Here is a 20,623-nt window from a genome sequence, read left to right as displayed (position 1 = left end):
CTTCTCATCCACCAGCATCGCAGAAGCTAAAAATCTCACATCAGATCTGGAAAATCTGAAGTGCTTGGTATATTGCTAGGCCACTTTAGTAGCTGCCATTTCTCTAATTTTGTGGGAACATGATCCAACCCCAAAATAATACACCAAGACGGCTTCTCACTATGTTTCTATGAGTCTGTAAAAATCAACTCAACAATGCAAAGAGATTTTAAACAAAAAGCATCTACACAGAAATGCTTTTGACCTTCAAGTTCAATACCAAACCTCACACTGTATAAGTTGGTTGACCAAAGGACTTTTATCAGGTCAACACACAAAGCAATCTATAATGATAAAAAACAATTTTCTGTCAAATATAAACCTACTCATGTTAATTGCTTAGGCGATCATGAACACCATGGAACTCCTGACATTTGATGAAAGGAAAATGATGTCATTTGAAGAAAGTAAGTCTCTTCTACAGGCTTTGTTCTGTATCTTCAGGCCTTCTCCTCACCTTTCCTCAGGCTTCAACTCTGTAACTATCCATAACTTTGAAGGCTTTCAAGTCTTTGACTGTTGAACAGAAGAATTTTCACATCAATTAAAWATACATAAAGCGGTACCAGAGAAATTCTGGTACCATGAAAATCTTGCTGCCTACGTTCCATATAGCTGAGAAACTCCTGTGAGCTTTAAACTGCAGTTACTTCTTGTAAGAGTCYGTATATACAGCCAGTTTTCAAAAGGCTCTTTTAAGTTACAGACTGCTCTTTTCAGCTATTGCTATGAAAATGTATTTTAATGAAGGAGCTGGGCAAGGAAAACAGACAGACAATCCAAAACACAAGTCTTTAAAACTAAATACAATATACAGAATGTATATTTCTGGTTCAGGTCAATACTACAGGAGACCCTTCACTTCTGAAGGCTTTTCAGACACTGAAATGATCAAATGTAGCTTACTTGCTCATCAGTTTTTACTACAGGAAGACTTTATTAAAAATAACATGTAACAGTAAGGAAATACTCCTCATATTTCATAGATAACAAAGATGAAAATAAACACTGCAAGGCAAATATCCAATCAGTCAACTGGAAGATTCTTGCAACATCTATCAAAGGAAACCCCTAGCAGGCTTCAAATTTCTCCTGTGGCTGCTCACAATTCTAACACTTTTTCCAAAAGGTACCTTTAAAAAAACCCAAACAAACAAAAAACAAAAAAAAAAACCCCAAAAAATCAAAAAACATGTAATATTAGCAATTGTCTGGAATAATCAAAAACATGCAGATAGAACTGAAAACACCAAAAGAAATTTATTTTATTATGTAACTTGTTCTTAAAAACTAACACAAACTGACTATAGCGCTCCAGCCAACCAAGTTTTTAAGTGATAGATTAAAAATATCTGGAAATCTTTTTAGTGGACTCATGTTTCATGTTTAATGAAAACAACAGCATCACCACCAGCCACAAAATTCCTTGACACTCAAAAATGGCATTCAGAAACAGGAAGACAAAATTTAGTAGYAGCTAGTACCCTAGAATATATAAAAGAATCAAGTGCACTTATCACTCTGGCTTTGAGAAAACAACTGTGTCTGTCATATGTTTGCAGATTTGTGGTTTGTTTTTTTTTTAAATACTGAGTTGCACAGCTCTTCCTTGAATTATTTTGTCTATTCACATCAGTCTTGARCTCCTGTATTCATCCGTTCTCTAAGTAAAAACTGTCTTTTCATATAGCCCTTGCCTTGTTTACACATTCCCTCCTTCTCCCACTCAGCTGCTTCACTGTCCCACTGTTCTTTTACTGCTATTAGCAACAGTACTTGCACTTTATAGACAAAACACAACTCAGAATCTATGTTAATCACTGGGAGTAGCATATGACCTTACTGTGAAAAGAAGCTTTGCACTGGTTTGGTTGACAACAGCAATCAAATTCCAGCTCGAGGTATCTGTCCTTCCTCTGTCAGGCACAGCGAGCAGAGCCATTTCCCAAACCAATGTGCCCACCAACTGCTTATAACRGAAGAGGAGAGGTGGGGAGCAATCACAGGAAAAGGAGCCAGTGCAGGTGCAGTCAGCACATTAGAAAAAATACACAGGCCCAAACAAGAACAGAAAAGGGAACAAGTGATACGCTTCTGTCTCCCAGAAAAGCTTCTGCTACTATTTATATTCCCACACCCAGGAGACAGCTCTGAATGGTACAAAGCCTGTCCAATTTCTAGGCCAGAGTAGCAATTACATTATTATCAACATTCACAGGATTCTATTGGTTTAAAAAGCCTCCTACCAGAGGATAAGAAAAATCAGATACACACCTCAGAAACCCACATACACTAAAATGATGTATATATTTGAAATCAAGCTAACAYCTCAAACATCACTGTAGCTTCTATACCTTTAATATGTCCAATCCCTTTTTCAGTCAAAAGTAAAATATTAAAGYTGTACGGTATCCACACTTCACAGAAACTACTTAATCAGATTAAAGACTTAGGGAGACAGCCTTCCCTCAGAAGAACATCAGGGAAGGGAAGATAATTGTTCTCATGCTTTAGGATGCATACATTAATCAAGTATTTTTCAAAGAAGACAAAACACACAATTTGATACACATATGCAGTTAAGATAGAAGGATAATTTCTATTCATAAACCAGTCACATATGCTTTATCATCTAAAATCTGACAAKTGCTTAAAGTCATGAAACATCATTACTTTGTATGCCATTTACATAAAATACACTAATAAATAAATAAATRTTTATTCATTATATAACACAAAATAGGATACTTAGTGTACACCAGTGCAACAAATGTGTGCACCAAATATGTTCCCTTACAAAGCTGATTATATGCTTTTCGATAGCCYTCAAATACCTTATGTCTAGTACTGCAATATGTTTAGTACATCTTAAGAAAACCTATGTCTAATCCTCCCTTTAAGGCCGTTTGTAGTTTTAGGCAGATAATTTTGTCCTTATCCTAATTACCTTGTTCAACTGGGATCAAGGCAGTCCCTTACCTACGAAATAACAGGGTAACATAGCACAGACTGACRACAAGGTGAGGAAACACAGATGGAAGGTGCTGAATTACAAACCCCGAAGAGAAGGTGCAACGCGATGTACGAACGGCGATTCCGTTCACCACCTCCTCAGCAGCCTAATCTAGTTAYCAACGGATAATGGCAGAAGTGCATTATCCTCTCCAAGGAATAARGAACCCAGAGCGAGGAACAGTTCCTGGCTGTTTTTTCTCAGCAGCCTCCCAACATGACTTGCAGGGCAAACACAGACCACCAGCCACACAAGTATGTGAAATGCCTTAAAGGCTGAGGCAGTGCATGCTTTCCCACYGGCAGGAATTCAGTACAGTAGAAGTTACGGTCCATTTGTTTGCTGGGCCACAAGCACAGGATAATTTTTTCTTCTCCTCTACACTCCTTCAACAGTAGCTTGGTGAAATGGAGACAGTTAAGATGGGGGCAAACAGAAAATCTGGCTCTTCTCTTTAATCTTCACTAAAGAAAGTAGATTAAGATTCAACTGTTAAGCACCAYGTTTTATTTACATTTCTGCTTGTGCTCAAGAAAAACGGAAAAAATAAAATCCAAAAGGTTCCAATAAGACAATGTCTTGCATTCAAGATAAAATTGACATTACCATTTCTAGATAGCATTTCCAAACGTATTCTGCAATTGCACAACACATCTAGGCTGATTAAGTGAGTAAACCAAATAAGACAAGTGAAAAAACCTGTTCTCTAGAGTATCTGCACAACGAATTTAGTCTARTCTCACAAACATTAAGTTAAACATACGTACAGGCCACAACAAAGTAACACCTTGCCAAGAAAAGACATTTCTCAAAGGCTGCAGAATCACTAACCTTAAAACAATTTCTTCTACTTTGCATATGTTAAGAAGATATACAGAATATTTGCAAAATGAAAGACCACAGCAAAACCATCACTGAATTTAAAAAAAAAAAAAATCAAGAAGTTTTCTTAACAGTAACTAAGGTTTTGTTTTCCCTTGGTGTTTCATAACAAAACATCAGAAGATTGAATTCYTTGTAAATGTGGTAAGCAGTAGTTTTAAGAGAGACCAACAGCTACATAATCATCCTACACACTGTTAATTGTATCTGGCATTACTGCTCAAAGCTCCTACACAGAAYGTCAGCTGACTGCCTGAACAGTACTTCGTTCTTAGTGCTTTTGTTAATGACGAATTAAATTATACAGAAGAGAGCTCCACAACCACCCTCACTTTATAAACCTCGACCATTACAGAACGAAAARATCCTACACCTCTGCCTAGAGAATATAGTTATTTCTTAACATGCTACAACTTGCATTCTTAATCTGCAAGTTACCACAATTCGTGTTTACACCATGGAGAACTGTGTTGCTTCCCAGGAAGGAAACAAAGATGAGGAATAACATTTCCAAAAAAAAAAAAAAAAAAAAAAAATCTCAGCAAGAGTGAGCTTGCTACACATTCAGTTCTACAAAGCCCGTGACTTCTCTTGCACCTTGCAAGTGACAAAAACAAAAACATAGGAGGACTACCCACATTTTTTTTAGACTGTACAGTCCCGACATAATTTCACTGCTCTGGTCATGGTCGTTATCTCTTTCAGTCTTTGACATATGAAAGAAGTAAATAAAAACCACACATTTCAGGTCGTCTTAAGAAAGGGTCTCAGGACTCTTACGACTGTTTCTGGAAATTCAGAYAAAATCTTAATCTGTGATCTTTATAAAACATCTTCTTTATGCAAATCTGCATATAYAGTCACTTGTAAAAGCACAGCCCTTCTATTTCATCTCTAAACTTGCTCCAAGTCCAACATCCAAGTCCAACATCTCTAAAAATATAATGCATATACAGAAAGTCATCAAGGTATTAAGCTCAGAGAACCTGGCTGACAAGCCAACCCAAGAGGTGTGATAAAGATAGGTCTAGTTTTTAACGAAAACACAACCATATAGTCTGTATTGCTTTACTGACCTACTTTCCATTGGTTTGTGTAACAATACACTGTGCAGTGAAGGAAACGTAGTAACATCCCATGTCTTTATTAAATATACATCCCCAGCTCTAGCAGCAAAGCTCTTCTTTTATGGCTACGCTGAATGAGTATGAATTTCCTCACAAAACGGGGCAGGTTAACATCCGCTTGTTTACAAAGCAGTATAGCAGTATATATGCCTTATCTTGSAGAGGTGGCCAACACAAGTAACACTGAGGCAAGAGGGGTAAACACAACGCCAACATAAAAATGCACAGCAGAATCTGCCGGCGTAGTAAAYAATTGAGATCACGGGCCATCCCAGAAACCCAGGCACGGTTAGAATTCCAAGAAGAGCTGGAGCMGCCACGCTCGGTGGCCCGGTACCCTCCGGCTGCTGCACGTAGCATCCACCGCGCAGCGCCCGGCTCGGGCGGAAGGCATGCCCGTCAGCATAAGATGCGAAGCCGCCACACCAACCTCCCGGCCCCCCACGCTGCAGAGAGCCCCCCGGAGGTCCCCAAGGACGCGGCGGTCCCCAAGGRCRCGGCGGTCCCCACTCACCGTCCCCTACAGCCATCATGCCCGGCGGTGCCGCGGGAGGGCGGGCGCGGCGGTCCCGGCCGGATCCCCGCCGGATTCCTGCCGGCTCCCTGCCGCTACAGCCGCCGCCTCGCTTCAAAATAGCAGTCCCGCCTCGCCAGGGAACGCTCCGCTCCGCGCCGGCCCAGCCCGGCCCCGGCCCGGCCCCCCGAGCGCTCCGCCCCCGCCGCCGCCGCCGCCATGTGCCCGCCGGGGTGCCCCGCAGCCCCGCCACCGGCTGGCATCCCGCAATCCAAAAATTGGCGACAAGTTTTGTGTACCCCACGGAAAATGAAGCGACAGCAGAAGAAGCAGCAGCCTTGCTTCTCTTGTGCTCTTGACGAGCACTCCACAGAGAGAAGATCGACCACGACACAACGTAACACAAAACAAAACAGTAAAGCCACAGGAAGCAGGAAAGGGCTTCTTTGAAGAAAGGTGCTGTCTGTTTTTGTGAGTTTTCGGAAGACTTGTATGAACACCCACCCCCCGCCCCCCCGAAACTTTAAAGACACTGCTTCCAAAGCATGCATGCAACACATGCTGGAGAGCATGGATGACAGCCTACCCAGCCCCTGAGCTACTGATCATAGTTGGTACCCATATCTACATTTTTGGTGACACACCTGAGGGTACACAGAGGGCAATCCAACAGAGTGATCCAAAAAACTGGTAAGTAGTACCAATKTACTTAGTCTTGCCTATGGAAAAGTTTACAACTCAGGCAGAGCAAAGSACATGCTGCTGCACAGCGCATGAGAACCACACATTTGCAAGGAACCCTACAGTTCCCTGTGTAAAAAAACTCAGGCAAATTCCTTAAAAACCAACAGAAGCATCAGCCTGCTGAGGCCCTTTTTTTCCAAATGGGATTAAACTGACAAGCACCCTTCACCAATCAGTAAATTTTCCTATTTGAAATGATAAATCATCAGGAAGAGCAGCTGAAATTGAAAATTCTGTGGCTACATTTTGACCACTTGCATTGTGCAAGCCAAAGAAATACATGCAGCTCAAAACCTCTGTAAAATAATCATGGCAGCTATCACCAGTATTCCCAGACGATATATATTCATGTTGTGCCTCACTGGTGAGCTCTATTAAGAGTATGTCGTCACTGTCTCCATAGTAACTATATTTCCAAATAGAAAACAGCAAAGGGAAATAAAAAACAATAGCGTAATGTGGAAAAACAGATACACACTTGTGCTATGGATTTTTATTTGCCCCTTTTCTTCCCCCAGGAAAACATGTATTTCAACTGCATCTTTATCACCCATATCACAGCTCCCCTACACTATGATGCTAACATCACATATCCTACCTGTCATATTTCCTGTTTGTAAAGCTAGTCCTTTGAGCCATTAAACATTAAAATGGAAAAATTAGAAGGGTTGAATAGAGGTACAATTTATCTTCAGCTCAATCATTCTGCTGAGTGCAGCAGAGAGCTCAGTATTAATAGTTTCCCTACTTTTTGTTTTAATTCCCTGCCTCGAAAATAACACTACTATCGGATAYAGGAGTCTGCTTGAATTCTGTTAGAGAAAACAGTATTTACAAATCTCAGGCAACAGAAACAAGTGCCTTTGTAGTGTTGAGATTGGCTGCCAGTTCTGTTTCCATAGAAATGAACATTCACTTGCTGAAAAATGGGGGGGTGCTTAAAGAATCTTCTCCCGTTTGGAAGGCTACATATAGTTCTAGAGGAGTGAAAGGGCAAAACTAGCAGCATACATAAGATATTGCTCAACAGGCAAGGATCTTGATATGATTCTCTTAATAGGCATCATTATGAATGTAAACAAATCCAAAGGTTTGCATAGCAGGTCATTCATTCACAAAATTCACATTAAAKAAATGATCTCTGATTTTACTATCCACATTTGAGAGTAAAGGAAGATGGGTGGATAATAATTATTGGAAATAAAAAAATCAAAGGTCAGCTGGAAAGGCAGGCTAGCAGTGGGRTATTACTTAAAGTCATTCTCATCAAGCAAAAGCACTAAAACTCCTGCACAGTTCCCTTATTAAACATGGTACCTCCTCATATGCTGGCTTTTGAAACTCTTTGTTACAACCTACCCCAATTGTTCCATCCTTAGGTGTTTAAAGGCATCCTTAGGTGCCTTTCACCTCGTCTACCCTCCAAGAGGATCTGTCARTCTCTAATAGCAACTTGTTCTCCTCTTTACCATTCCATCACAGATCAGATTCAATAAAGGAAGGAGGAAACAGAAGACTAAAGGGACTGTTCTCGACAGATCCCCAGAAGCACACTCAAAAGGATAAGATATTAAATCTGCTAGTGTGCTAAGACTGCAGGAAGAAGAGCTTTTCCTGTCCTACCTGTATTTCTCCCACATACCTAACCATACCAACACAATGTTTTTTAAAACTCTCAAGTGTTAAATAATGTTAGTACAAACTTCTTCTTTTTTTTTTTTTAATATGTATTTGTTTATATTATCAACATACTATGGAAAACATTTCTGTATTCAGGTTGTTTAAAGCTGCAAGCTTCAACTCTTTATTCTTTTTTTTTTCCCCCAATTACATGCTGGATAAAAAGACTGAACAACTGACGTCTGTATTATTTGATGAGAGAATCCTAAGTCACATCTCTGGATTCTCAGAAACTAGGTCAACACACCAAATATTCACTAGCACAGCAGTGTCACGCAGGACTAGGATGGGGATGACATCTTCCAAGGTTATATTAGTGAGCTCTCCSTACGCATCACACACTGAATGGGACCTCAGTACAGTCAACCTATTTGGGACAATAACTCCACCTGCCAAAAAGCCTCCTTTGGCTGTTAAGAAGGCCCGCTATGGAGTTTAATTATAATAAAGCTAGTTGAAGTGTTTTTTGCCTTTGCCACTCCTTCTCTGCCTCCCCCCACTTTGGAAAGATAATGGTATTTCCCCCCTACCTTCCAAAACCCTACTACAAAATATCCAACGCACAAAAAAAATTCTCAATACTGTAACAGATGTATTTAGCCACTAAATTTGGCCTTAATCCAGAGATGTTTGATAAAGCTCCTGAAAGAAAAGTTGGAAACAAGGCTACAGGAATTCAACAGTGACTTTAAATCTACACGTGCAAGCAGTAAATACAAATTGTCCTTCAGAGAATAATGAAGCACAAAGCCAAGATAAAGCAYTAACAATGGAAGAATACCTTTTCAATAACATTGAAAAGCTGCCTAGATGGAAGCAACAGACGAACTTGGTTCAAGTAAAAATACCGAAATCAACATATTAAGAGAGATTCATTMATTTATAGTACCAAAACAGAATCACAGTAACTTTTGCATATAAAYTGCCACCTACAAGGCAAAATACATGGTTTATATTGTCATAGATCAGCATTGGTATCTGTGTTTTGCATGAGATAAAAATGGCTTCAAAATAAACTTTGTTAACTCTCTTAAACAGAGACTAAAAGGAGAGAAGTGTTACGTTAAGTAGTCCAGCAACATGGTTTATATATATTTTCATATATTTAAATTATATTCCCTGGTGTGACTTTCTCTGTTCTCCTGAGAACTACTAACAGAAAAAATACACATGTAAAATGCATCTCTGAATCTCTCAAACCTATGAAATCTACACGCCTGTATTAACTTTAAATGCGAAGGATAATGGTTTACCCTTTCATAATGAGTGAATTTACAACCTAACAGAGCATAAAATATTTTTATGTAAAACATAAATTTCCTAAATTAGAATGCTGATTTTTAAAAAAACATATAAATTTTTACAAATCATTTTTTTAAAGTGTTCAAGAACAGCAGTGTYTTATTTCACAGCAAAATGCAGCACAGAAACTCTTACTACCTCAAAGGAAAGGTAATAAAAACACATTCTCTGAACCTACAGTCACTTCTGTTTTCACACTAACAAGAAAAGGGTGCGAAAATTTAAAATGAAAAAGGTATACTTGAGTACATTAAGGAATTACATGCATTCCTCAAAATATTTCTACTCTTGAAAAGTTATACATTCTAGATACAGCAGACTGTAATCAACGTAACTACTTCAAAAGAAAAATTAACATGAGAAAACTCCCCCCAATAAAACAAGATCTATTGGTTTCTTGCAGAAGACAACCTTCCAAAACCAAGTATGTTAAAGCCACAGCATCTCCCTTGTTGTGCTGTTATGTAACATTTTTTTTAAATAATTTACAGTTTTAAATTAAATTTTCATACTRAAAATACTGTAGCAAAAAAGCAGTAGGAAGCAACAGGAATTCTCTGCGTAACAGGTTCTCTTTTCTTGACATACAYCAAAAATAAAGAACTCAARCTCARTGAAGTCTCAACTTCAATATTTAAGTGTCTTTGAATGCTACAGTCTCCTATTTCTACATTTTAGAACTCTATGTATTATAATCATGATGRAACATCTTAACAGAGAAGATATCAAACCCACCCATCACTGAAGTACATTTTTCTCTTAGAAACATACTAAGATAAGACAAAGGTTCATCTGATCTTTTTTCCCATGCACGAACACTTTACAGCATTCTTTTATCCTCTACTGAGCACATGTGTAACTCGTTAAATATTCACTGCTTGTTTCCATGCAGTTTCAACACCTTTTCCAACTGTATTTGGACCACAGTCCAGTAAATACTTCCAGTAGAGTACAATCTTAGTTTCAGCAAGTGTCTCATTTTCTTAGCATTTACATGTTTTTCATCCATCTCACATTGATAACACTAGTATTTAAATATTTATCTTGTATTAATTTAACTGATTATAAATACATGATCTTTCATACTCACCACTGACGTTACTTAAAATCATATTGTCAGAGTTTCTTATTTCATCAAATTTTGCAAARATTGTTTGCAACCTATAAAGAACAAAAACAACAAAGTATTTTTACATCTCTGAACTCCCACCGGCTACTGGTAAAAACGTAAATCAATTTATTAGCATATATAAAGCCACAATGCAGAATGTACAAGGGATTGAGAGCATGAAGAAACAATTCCTAAAGGATTCCTCTTTAGCTGAGCATCTTCACAGAAAACTAAGAAAGAAAACTAAGAAAACCATAGAAAACTAAGTCAACTTAGCAAAGAACAAACCAGCATGGTCATCACACGATTAAAAGTAACATTCTAAAGTTCAGGTTCAGTAACAGCATATATTAGGTGCTCACACTCAACAACAAAATGTTACAGTTTGAACTATGGAATGTTCACTGGGACAAAAAAAACCCACGTTTGCCGTTTAATTTGTTCTGAGACAGTCACTAATTTCCCTCAAAATTTTTGCTCCACAAAATTTCCTCAGTTTGCTTATGAAAAGAACTTTGTGRTAGTTAGCACTTCTACAGGGAAAAAACCCCTGAACAATAAAAATTTCTTCTAAACTTTAGGTACATTATACACTTGAATGTGTCCAACCCGCACACCACTGATTTTAACTGTCACAGTAGAGAATACACTGCAAATGCTTTGTACATGCAAACAGCACACAAACAAAACTTCAAATAAATCAAACAAAAAACCTCCAGAATTCTAGATTTGCAATCTAGTCCCCCAAGGTAAAAAATGAAGCAAGAAACCTGGCAAAACACTTCAACAGCCCTTTCTCATCACTTCTGGAGAAAAGTCAATAAAAGCAGTGGAAGTATCTCACAGAAAAATGTGACCCATGCATTAGCAATAGATTTGTACTGACATGATACATTGTTCAGCTGCAAGCAATTGAGAASATTTCTTGTATTTCTCCAAAGACTTCTCTGCATTTTAGATTGCTTGGAATATGCTAATATGTAACATACACATTGAAATTTTAACTCCAGGACTATCAGGACTGAATTCTGATTTTAAATGAATAAAGTTACGAACTACAAATTACGTGACCGTCTTCAGGTGTCCGAACAGGTACAGTTCAGCTCCATCAGAAGAACTACAGACTACASTACCCAATTCAAAATTTGCTAAAAATTTGCACTAAAAGGCTGTCTCTSCAACTCACAATCCAAACTATTTTATGACAAACCAAGAAAAATGAGTAAGCACTATGCTTGCATATGAAAATTCTCACAAGGAGAAAAGTCAAGGACACACAAAGATTTCACTTCAACATTTTGATATGCACACACACCACATTTACTCAATGATCTGTGCAGAGAGGCTGTGCACTTTCACTGCATACTCTACATTCTCTGAGACTGCATGTCTCTTTCACTCACTGGGACCTCATTTATCTAAAAATGAAGAATGTGATAAAAYAATTAAATGCAGACAGACAACAGTATAGAAAGTTTGAGCCTTCCCCCCTCCACTTTTCCAACAATTTAGGACTCTCACAATGCATTTATTTTTACTTTCCAAATACTTCAAAGCAATCTGCTACAGAGCATTTACCCTGGACTTAACAGGCCCACAACAAGAACTATATGTATTTCCACAAAAAAGCCTACCCTACTGAAAAGCATCTAAAAAAAACACCACCAAAAAGCCCCTTCATAATTTAAGTCAATAACCTGTAACACAAACCAGCAGTTATTCTACCATCTCAACTTATCAACTACATCTCAAAACTATATGTAGCTATATGTAGCAAAGTAGTAGTTTGCCTAGTCTTTGCCTAGCTTACTTGCCAACTTCTCTCTGGAACCTGTTATYCTCTCCATTTTGCACCACCATTGCATTTACAACCACTGCTGTCCCAGCAAAGTGTCTGAAATGGTAGCAGTTCACAAAYGTCACTGTTTTACCATTAAACCTCAGCTCTTTTAATGAAAAGATCCATCTGCAAACCAAAGGCRATATATATCAAAATGAGTTTTTCTGCACTTAGACTTGAAAAAGTAAAACTTTTGAAAGGAAATGCCTTTTGGGTACTAGAATTTACTAATGACATATGAAATCCCATTAACAATCCATGTGCTTTCAACCATACAAAGTGTGAAGTTTACACAAGAATCAATAYGTGTAATAATGCATTAGGCCATCTTGCTTTCATAACAAGAAGTTAATATGTTTGTGTCATATGTTTATTTTTACCCAGGACTTACTGGTAACAGTTTACTCAGCAGTGCTGGATTCCATAGCAAACACTGCATTAACAGTTTACCTAGCTAATGAGGAAGACTTAACACTACATCTGAAAGGCTGAAACTATCAYACCAAGAGAAACTGAACGACTAGAGAGATTAACAGGTTTGCTTTAAGATTTCACTTTAATTTTTGTATCCTTAAAGCTGATGTTATCCATTTGGCACAAATATTTTAGAGAATTCAAAAGAAAAAAAAAAAATTTCCTGCTCTTTTGAACTTTGTTTTCAAAAATGCTTTCCTGAGCATTTTAAGCCAAAGCTAAAAACAAAATGCTTCCTTACAAATATGTTATAATAATATACACATTGCTTCTCACTCTGGGCAAAACATTTGATAAAGTATTAACTAGAACAATGAAAACATGTGTTTATCAGCACTGGATGCTATGTTGTCAGCAGTGCAGGCTGGACACATAGTACAGCCACTCCTCAAACTTTTAAAGCATGTCTTTATGACCAGAAGCACACTCCACAGTATTTGCCATAATTGCAACAACAACAGAAGAGTCCATTACAACACAGCTGTCAACATAGTACAGCACTACTGTAGATCCAACCGTCTCTTTAGAATAGCTTGTAACTACTACTTTGCAAAGTCTCTCACAAGTTTCTTCCTCCCTYTCCTCCCACCCTGCTCTTCTTGCTACCTCCTTCTCATATTTCATACAGTCACAGACAGAAAGGCAGTGTGGACTAGTCTCTAAAATTATTGCAACCACAGTCAATTTAAGAATGTTCACAAGAGTTCAGCTCCTGGCAAAACAGAGCCTGCCAAGAGGAATCCAAGAAATCCCACAGGCTGGATGAAGATCAGTTTTACAGGCAATGAGGAATGTCCTTTGAGAAGAGCAGCATTATTATTCCTTCATCTCATATCTGCAAGCCCAGCTCTGGATAAGGTGGGAATCATAATCAATCACTGAAGTCACCAAATGTCACTGGTGGACAGAAATACTATCTTCTTTTCCCAAAAAAGCACAGACAGGTCTTCTGCAACTCCTCATACACAAGGCAAAATCCCCATTGACAAAAAACACATTCGGGACAGCGGTACTTGTGTATGGGCTGTCAGTGAATGAGTGCATGAAGTTGTACCACTTCAGATGGTGGCTCCTGGCAACCTGACAAACCCTCTCTTCCAGCTGSTGACAGGTCTCTGTCCAAGTATTACCATATTATGGGGCAGATCAATAAGAGGAATATGTATCCTTCTAGCACACGGCTAGAGCTGACACGGACACTCATGGAAACATGGATGCTTCCCTAGAATGTGCACTTCACTTCAGACCAAAAAGCTGTCACTCATGACCATACTTGACAGTGTTCAACTGTTCATGTGAGAGACAGAGAGGGACACCTAAGTGTGGACCTTGTGATGAAGAGGCAAAAGAGCACCAAGCCCCTATCAACAGCAGAAGGAAAAAGAAGAAGAAAGGGTGGTAAGTAGTCTGTTTTTTATGTCCAGAGTCTAAAGCAGGAAATGGCCCATATGAAACCTTGCAGTTGTTTCTCCACGTTTCCCCCTTCCAAGAAAAAAAAAAAATATCTTGCAGACATGTGTCCACATCTGGACACACAGATGRACCTCATCTACAGTTCAGACTAGACAGAGAAGTAGAATGTGCATACCACATAAAACGTGGTATACAGAAATGCATAGGGCAATAAATATGCTTCAACATTTTAGGATGTGAARTTGAGRCCCTATATGTAAGAACTAAACAAATGACTAATTTTATACATTTCTGTCTCTCAAGTAACAGTGGGGAAATTTGCCACATGAAACCCTGAAAGATAAAATCTTTTAACATTCAGACTAAGTAACTGCTATCCAGAGCCACGTAGACTATTTCTGTTCAGGGAAGATCAGCCATACAGATTCCAYACTGTAAGACACTGAATTTGGTCCATAAAGAACAAAACCTCTTCAGTATTCTTGGCTCGCTTACCAATAAATATAACATCCACTTTCAGTATTTACAAATACATGAACACTACTGCTTTTAAGTCTGACACCAAAGACTGTCAAACCCCTCTGGCAGCAATTATAACAAAAGGGAAAACAAGATCCAAATTTCCAACCAATGACTTGATACTGATTTTTCTGAAAAGGAATGCATTTCAAGCAAAAAGCACAATAGTATTCTGAGATTTTTAAGYTGAAAAATAACAAATAGAAAGAGGAACTCATTGATTTTATTTAAAAAGAAACACGCCAATTAATCTCAGTAAAGAAGAGAAATGCACTGAAAAAAAATAAATAGTAACTGAACTACAAAAGTAAGATCCCCTATTTTATCCATTACCTAGATTCTGACAGGTCCAGTAAAGCCCTCTAGAAAATCCAGTATTTTCCACAAAGGCAAACCCTATCAGGTGCAGATTACCKTTTAAGCCTAATATTATTAAATTACTGGCTATATTTGGCCTTGTATAGACACAATATGTATATGCTATTTGCATATTAAGGAAGTTGAAYGATTTCTCAAAACAATGCTTGATTAACTTCCCTGCTTTCCTTTYAGCAGACAGGAACTCTTATTTTCAGTGCTTTAGGATAGAGTGCATTCAAGCAGCAACACACAGCTCTCTAATGTGTGATTTGTTATGCAAATTAAACAAGCTTACATTCTATTAATTCATGTGTGCACCAAACACTGAAATAATAGGTTTTTCTGCTAATATTTATGTTTACAGGTAATTTTTAATGCACTGACTTACAGTGAAAGAGCTGCAATGCAGTTCTTTAAGGCTGAACTCAAGCAGTCGTGTCTGAACTACAGATTATCTGTAATACTTAAAACCCTTAAAACCTACCCAGACAGAGAAACATGAAAACAGATTYCCCTCAAAATAATGATGATACTCTATATCAAAGGCTTTTTCCCCACAGATCATAGCTGCTGCATAACCACATGAAAATTTTACTGTATGTAAGCAAAGGGAAAACCTCTGACAGGCACTGGGGAAGAAATGTCTTAAAGTAGGTCTGCCTCTAAAGAAAACAGTCTGAGCTACCATAGAGCTAATCTGTCTTTCTTATCTTTGTCAAACACCTTCTTAGTTGCATGAAGGAGTAAGTAGGGATTGCARGAACTCTGCTTTATGTCAGGGATGGATGGGACAGAGAGTAGCAGCCTCATGTTTAACTCAAGTAAATCGTAACTTCCCCCTTCACCCCAAGCTGAAACCTACTGCARGGGACACAGCACTGACACTCAGCTCACGTATTATTTTACACTAGTCCTGACTGTCAGGTGCAAAACTGTTGGAGATTTAGTGGCAACAACCCATTTAACATGCACCAAACAGAGTCTTGCTTCTTTATGTAAATGCAAATTATACAACCATGCTTGCTTTCAGATCGGGGGAATTTTGTATTCAGCTGATTCAGACAGTAGAAACAACAGCTTGGCACCTACTGCAACTAAATCAGAAGCTGTTGGYTGTCCTGAGGATACAAAGCACCTATGGTGTTTAATCCTATTTGGATCCCAAGATGTACTCAGCTTGTATCATATGGAGTTGTAAACAGTGAGTGCTGAACCTAAACTTACAGTCAGAAGCCACATTCATTGCAGAAAATCTGTGTTATCTTCACTCTTTTAGTCTCTGTTCCAAAAGATGTCCAAGACCCTATCCTAATGTAAGAAAGAACTCCTCTTCCACTTATTTGCTAGGAAACTCAATTTTTGGAATTGTAGTAATAATAAGGCTYAAACTTCTGTGGTAACCATATAATCCATTACTAGTCTAAAAATGTGATTGTCATTAAATAGAGGAGAATGTGTACAACTTCCTGCTCCCATAGGCAGGGGAAACTTTTGTCTATACAGGCTGAACTCTGCCCGGAATGTGAAACAGTAAATTTTATCAAAGTGCCTTTCTCCCACGACACTTTGATAAAATGGGTTGGATMATCCAGTTCCAACCTTTCTGTCATGGGCTGGGACACCTTTCACTAGACCAAGCTGCTCAAAGCCYTGTCCAACCTCACCTTGAACACTGTCAGGGACAGAGCATTCACAGCTACTCTGGGCAACCTGTTCCAGTGTCTTACCACTCTCACAACAAAGAATTGCTTCCTAATATCTAACTTAAACCTATCTTCTTTCAGTTTGGAGCGTAACCAATTTAGTGGTTCTCATCTAGACTAACAGGTCATCATCCTTCTCATGTTGRGGGCCCCAGRGCTAAATACATATTTTGATATATTATCAAGCTGTATTTTGYTGTCCTACAAATGACCATTAAAAACTAGGGCTCTTAGCTTTTTAGAAGGGTCTGATGAGACACAGTATCCCTTCTGATATTCTCTCTGACACCAAGTAGTAAACATGTAACACTTTACCAAAATCAAGACTTGAAATGAAGGTGAGGATAAAATGGTATGTTAATAGATAAGGGCTTAACACATTTTTATAARTGTAAATTGTTTTAATAAGAATTTTAAAGGTTTTATGGAATAAACAGTCTTTCCCACTAAGTACAATTTCAGGCTCTGTCTAGCTTTCTTAATTAATCAAAGGTAGAAACAAAACAATGGCTTATTTTATTTAATATGAACTAATCTACATACAACATAGCCAGGAACTATAGTAACATCACACAAAGCATAACTAACTAAAATATAAAATAAAAATTACAGTATTTTTAAAATGAAGTTTTTTGTAAATTTAAAGTTCAGATAACAGCAAAACATGAAAGGCTCAAAATKACAAAATCAAAACAGCTGACTCACCTTCCAGGAGGAATGCCTCGCTTCGTAAGATCTATTCGTACCTTCTCTCCCACATGTCTATAAACCTGTACAATAGCTAGTATGGCAGCATCTCTCACCTGTGAACACAAGTTTAAATTGTTAATTTCAGGGTTACAGAAACCAAAACATTTGCTGACAGGCCACTGATCTTCCACTTGATATGGCCCTGCATGCCAACTCAGTTGAAACAGCAAGGATGAAAAGGAAATACAGCTGTTCTATCAAGATGATATTTGTTCCAAGTTAGAGCATCCCCAGATAGTAAAAAATCCTAGAAATAACAGCTTTAGAGGGAATTTATGGGACTGACATAAGAATAGTATTTGTGGAAAAAATGTGCTATATCTAGGACTTGCTCACAGCAGGCAATACTTTCAAAAGTTAGCTCCTGCACTCAGTCTTGATGTTTCGTCTTGCTTTCATCTGTTTCTACACACAGCAAAGTCCTTCYGGAAAACTAAGGACCTGACTGCCCACAAGAGTGGACCAAAGCATTCAGCATTTTCTTTATTTATTTCAATTAGAATTAGGTGGCTTCACATCWGTACTAGAAAGGGAATCAGCAGGACAGTGGAAGTAGAAAGCAAATAYTGAGTGCCTCTTTAAAAATTTTAAACCATAGTCGTCACAATAGAAACTGCCAAAAATGCATTTTAGTAAATGCTATTATTCTCTATAAAGAATGACTGGAATGACTTTAGTATTGTTCTTTGCAGAAGTTCAAACTACACACACAATTGCTCCAGCAAAGATATGAACTACATTTTCACTAATTACGAGCAAACAGGACAAATTCTCAACAGAATCTAGAGCAAAACAATGCTATGCCAATACAGGAGACAAGAACTTGGCTGCATTCAGAAATTAAATATAAAGACCAATCCTGCTTATAAGCCTATCTCTTACCAATGCCATCTTCTCCCTTACTGTATTSATAGTCTTTTCTCTCCAACACAACTTCAGATAACTCAAGATATCTTAACCATTTCCATTGAAAGATTTTCTGMAGTTCAGAAGTCACCACTATGAACTACATTTTGATTTTCACTACACAGGTTTTTGCTTGCTTTAATGATTTTAACAACAATCCTTGCATGTTCTCAAATGCCATTTGGGTTCCAATTAGCAAATAATTACACATAATAAGGTTATCATCAGCAAATTTGGCAAACTATCGCAGGTTTCATAGGTAATTCTGGAGGTAATTTTTTATGTCAATAACTTCTTTTTTTATTTCATTTCACCCTGTTCTATAAGAAAAAAATACTTCCAGGAATTACAACTATCAGCTTCTAAAGATGAAACTAAAAGGACAGTCATATCACAATACTGCTGCCTTTGCAACTCTATTTTCATCTTCCAGTGGATTGACTGATTAAGAAAATGGGTTTACTTTTTCTCATGGTAGAAAATACTGATCTGCTCTACACAAGCACCCTTATCAAATTTGCTTTAAATRCTGATATTTATTTTGCTTTCCCTGCTCTGTCAAAGTATAGTTGTTCAAGAGCCAGTAAGTACTGAAATCCTTACCTGACTGTTGGAGTCACCAAATGCTATACACAGGTGTGGTACCAACTTGCTGAGGATTAATGGCTGTGCACCATAACTAAAAATAAAATAAAATATATTTTTAAAGAAAAAACAGAAAATCATTTTTKCAGAAATGAACTTTTAGCTTAGCATTTATAGAATACAAACTGCTATCAATTAAGCTCTGTCTCTCTCTTACTAGACCTTTATCTACTTTTGAATAAGATAAAAATTCTGTAACTTGAGTTACAGAATTCTTAACTTGAGTCTTTCTTTCAGAAAGCTTGCTAGTTAAGTTGGTTGTTTTTTCTCATGTATTAATTTAATTGAACCACACTCCCTAAGGAATTACTTTCAGAGAAAAATGACATTCAGAAGAAGGATAGAACCATTACATCTCCATAGAAACAAAAAGCTTACATGTTTAAGGTAGCGACAAGACACAAACACACTCCTTCTCGGGATCGGTAATTCTTGTGTTTAAAACCAACAGCAAGGCGTTCCCAAATGTACTATAAAAGCAGAAATAATGGTCTTTAATTACCAGGAGCACAATACAATGTAASTCTATTCCATATAATTACATACGTAATAGTTGCAAAAAAATAACAGAAGACGAGTCCACTGGAAAAGTGAGAAAATTAACTAATGAAATGCACAATAAGGAACACAACACAGGTTAATTCTATGCCAAAACCAATTCCTAAAAAACGTCCTTCAGCAATCTAGCTGCGTATTTTTGTTTGAGAAACAGCTGTCAAAACACACAGAATTGTTACAATTAACACACACAAAACAAACMTTAACATTACAAACTACTGACTCAAACAGAAGTTACTACATTCTTTTTGCTTCATATTCTGTTTCCCTGCCAAGATTTCCTCCCATCCATTTTAGCTTGTTCTTAGCCATAGTCCTACTGTCCCACATCTCCCTTACTTTTGCTTTAGATCTATTTCTTCATTTTCGGATCATTTCTTGCCCACTCGTTCTAATTCCCGTGCTTCCATTTTTGTTCTGCTTTCGGTTCTCCCCTCGGCGCTGGTGCCGCTTCCTGTGCTACGATCGCCCGGCTCGCTAACCCCTCGTTCACCTCCTTGCGCACTCGTTTTTCTCTGCCCGCCCTGGCTCTCTCTGCCTCCCGCCTTTATCCCGTTACCTTTCCATCTCCTCGCCGGGCTCTAGCTGCCCATCACGGCGTGGGAAGCGCAAGCAAGGTGCTGAGGAGCCGGCTGGTTTTGCTCGGGAGCAGATGCACAAGGCTCAGGCTGCAAGGAGCCCCAGCTGCAGCGCTGCCATTGCAGCCCGGCCAGCATCCGGGCAGCGTTGCCTAGCGATGGATGGCTGCACACTGCCAGGAGCTGCACACTTTGCAGCCCAGGCACCTCCCTCCTGCCAACTGCACCCCGGAGTGCTGCAACTGCAAGCTATAATGACGCCACACAAAGCTGCTAAAATGTATTACATACTAATTATTGCAATCGGCTTTCTGGGGGAAAAAAAAAAAAGCCCTCACAAACAGCTGTTGATCAACAAAAACAGAGAGCATAAGAGCAGGGAATATGCATCCTCCTTATTAATGAGGTAGCATGCTTCACAGCAGACATAAAATTTTCCAATTAGAGCCCTGCTTGATAATTTTG

The 20,623-nt window shown here is 38.3% G+C and overlaps 1 protein-coding gene across 12 annotated transcripts in view; it reads right to left on the bottom strand.

Moving 5' to 3' along the window:
* CLASP2 (cytoplasmic linker associated protein 2) overlaps nucleotides 1–20,623 on the bottom strand; it is a 145,838-nt gene that overhangs the window by 98,717 nt on the left and 26,498 nt on the right. For all 12 annotated transcript variants that reach the window (XM_057377112.1, XM_057377115.1, XM_057377116.1 and 9 more), the window contains exons 4-7: nucleotides 19,401–19,492; nucleotides 18,981–19,056; nucleotides 17,427–17,524; nucleotides 10,392–10,462 (exon numbers count right to left, since the gene is read on the bottom strand). In XM_057377112.1, the coding sequence (XP_057233095.1) occupies nucleotides 10,392–10,462; nucleotides 17,427–17,524; nucleotides 18,981–19,056; nucleotides 19,401–19,492 (337 nt within the window). The remainder of the gene's footprint in view (nucleotides 1–10,391; nucleotides 10,463–17,426; nucleotides 17,525–18,980; nucleotides 19,057–19,400; nucleotides 19,493–20,623) is intronic.

The sequence above is a fragment of the Malurus melanocephalus genome, unplaced genomic scaffold, assembly GCF_030028575.1.
Source record: "Malurus melanocephalus ecotype Western Australia unplaced genomic scaffold, MMel_1.1 scaffold_300, whole genome shotgun sequence".
Lineage (NCBI taxonomy): Eukaryota > Metazoa > Chordata > Aves > Passeriformes > Maluridae > Malurus > Malurus melanocephalus.
This window is presented reverse-complemented; position numbering and strand designations above follow the sequence as displayed.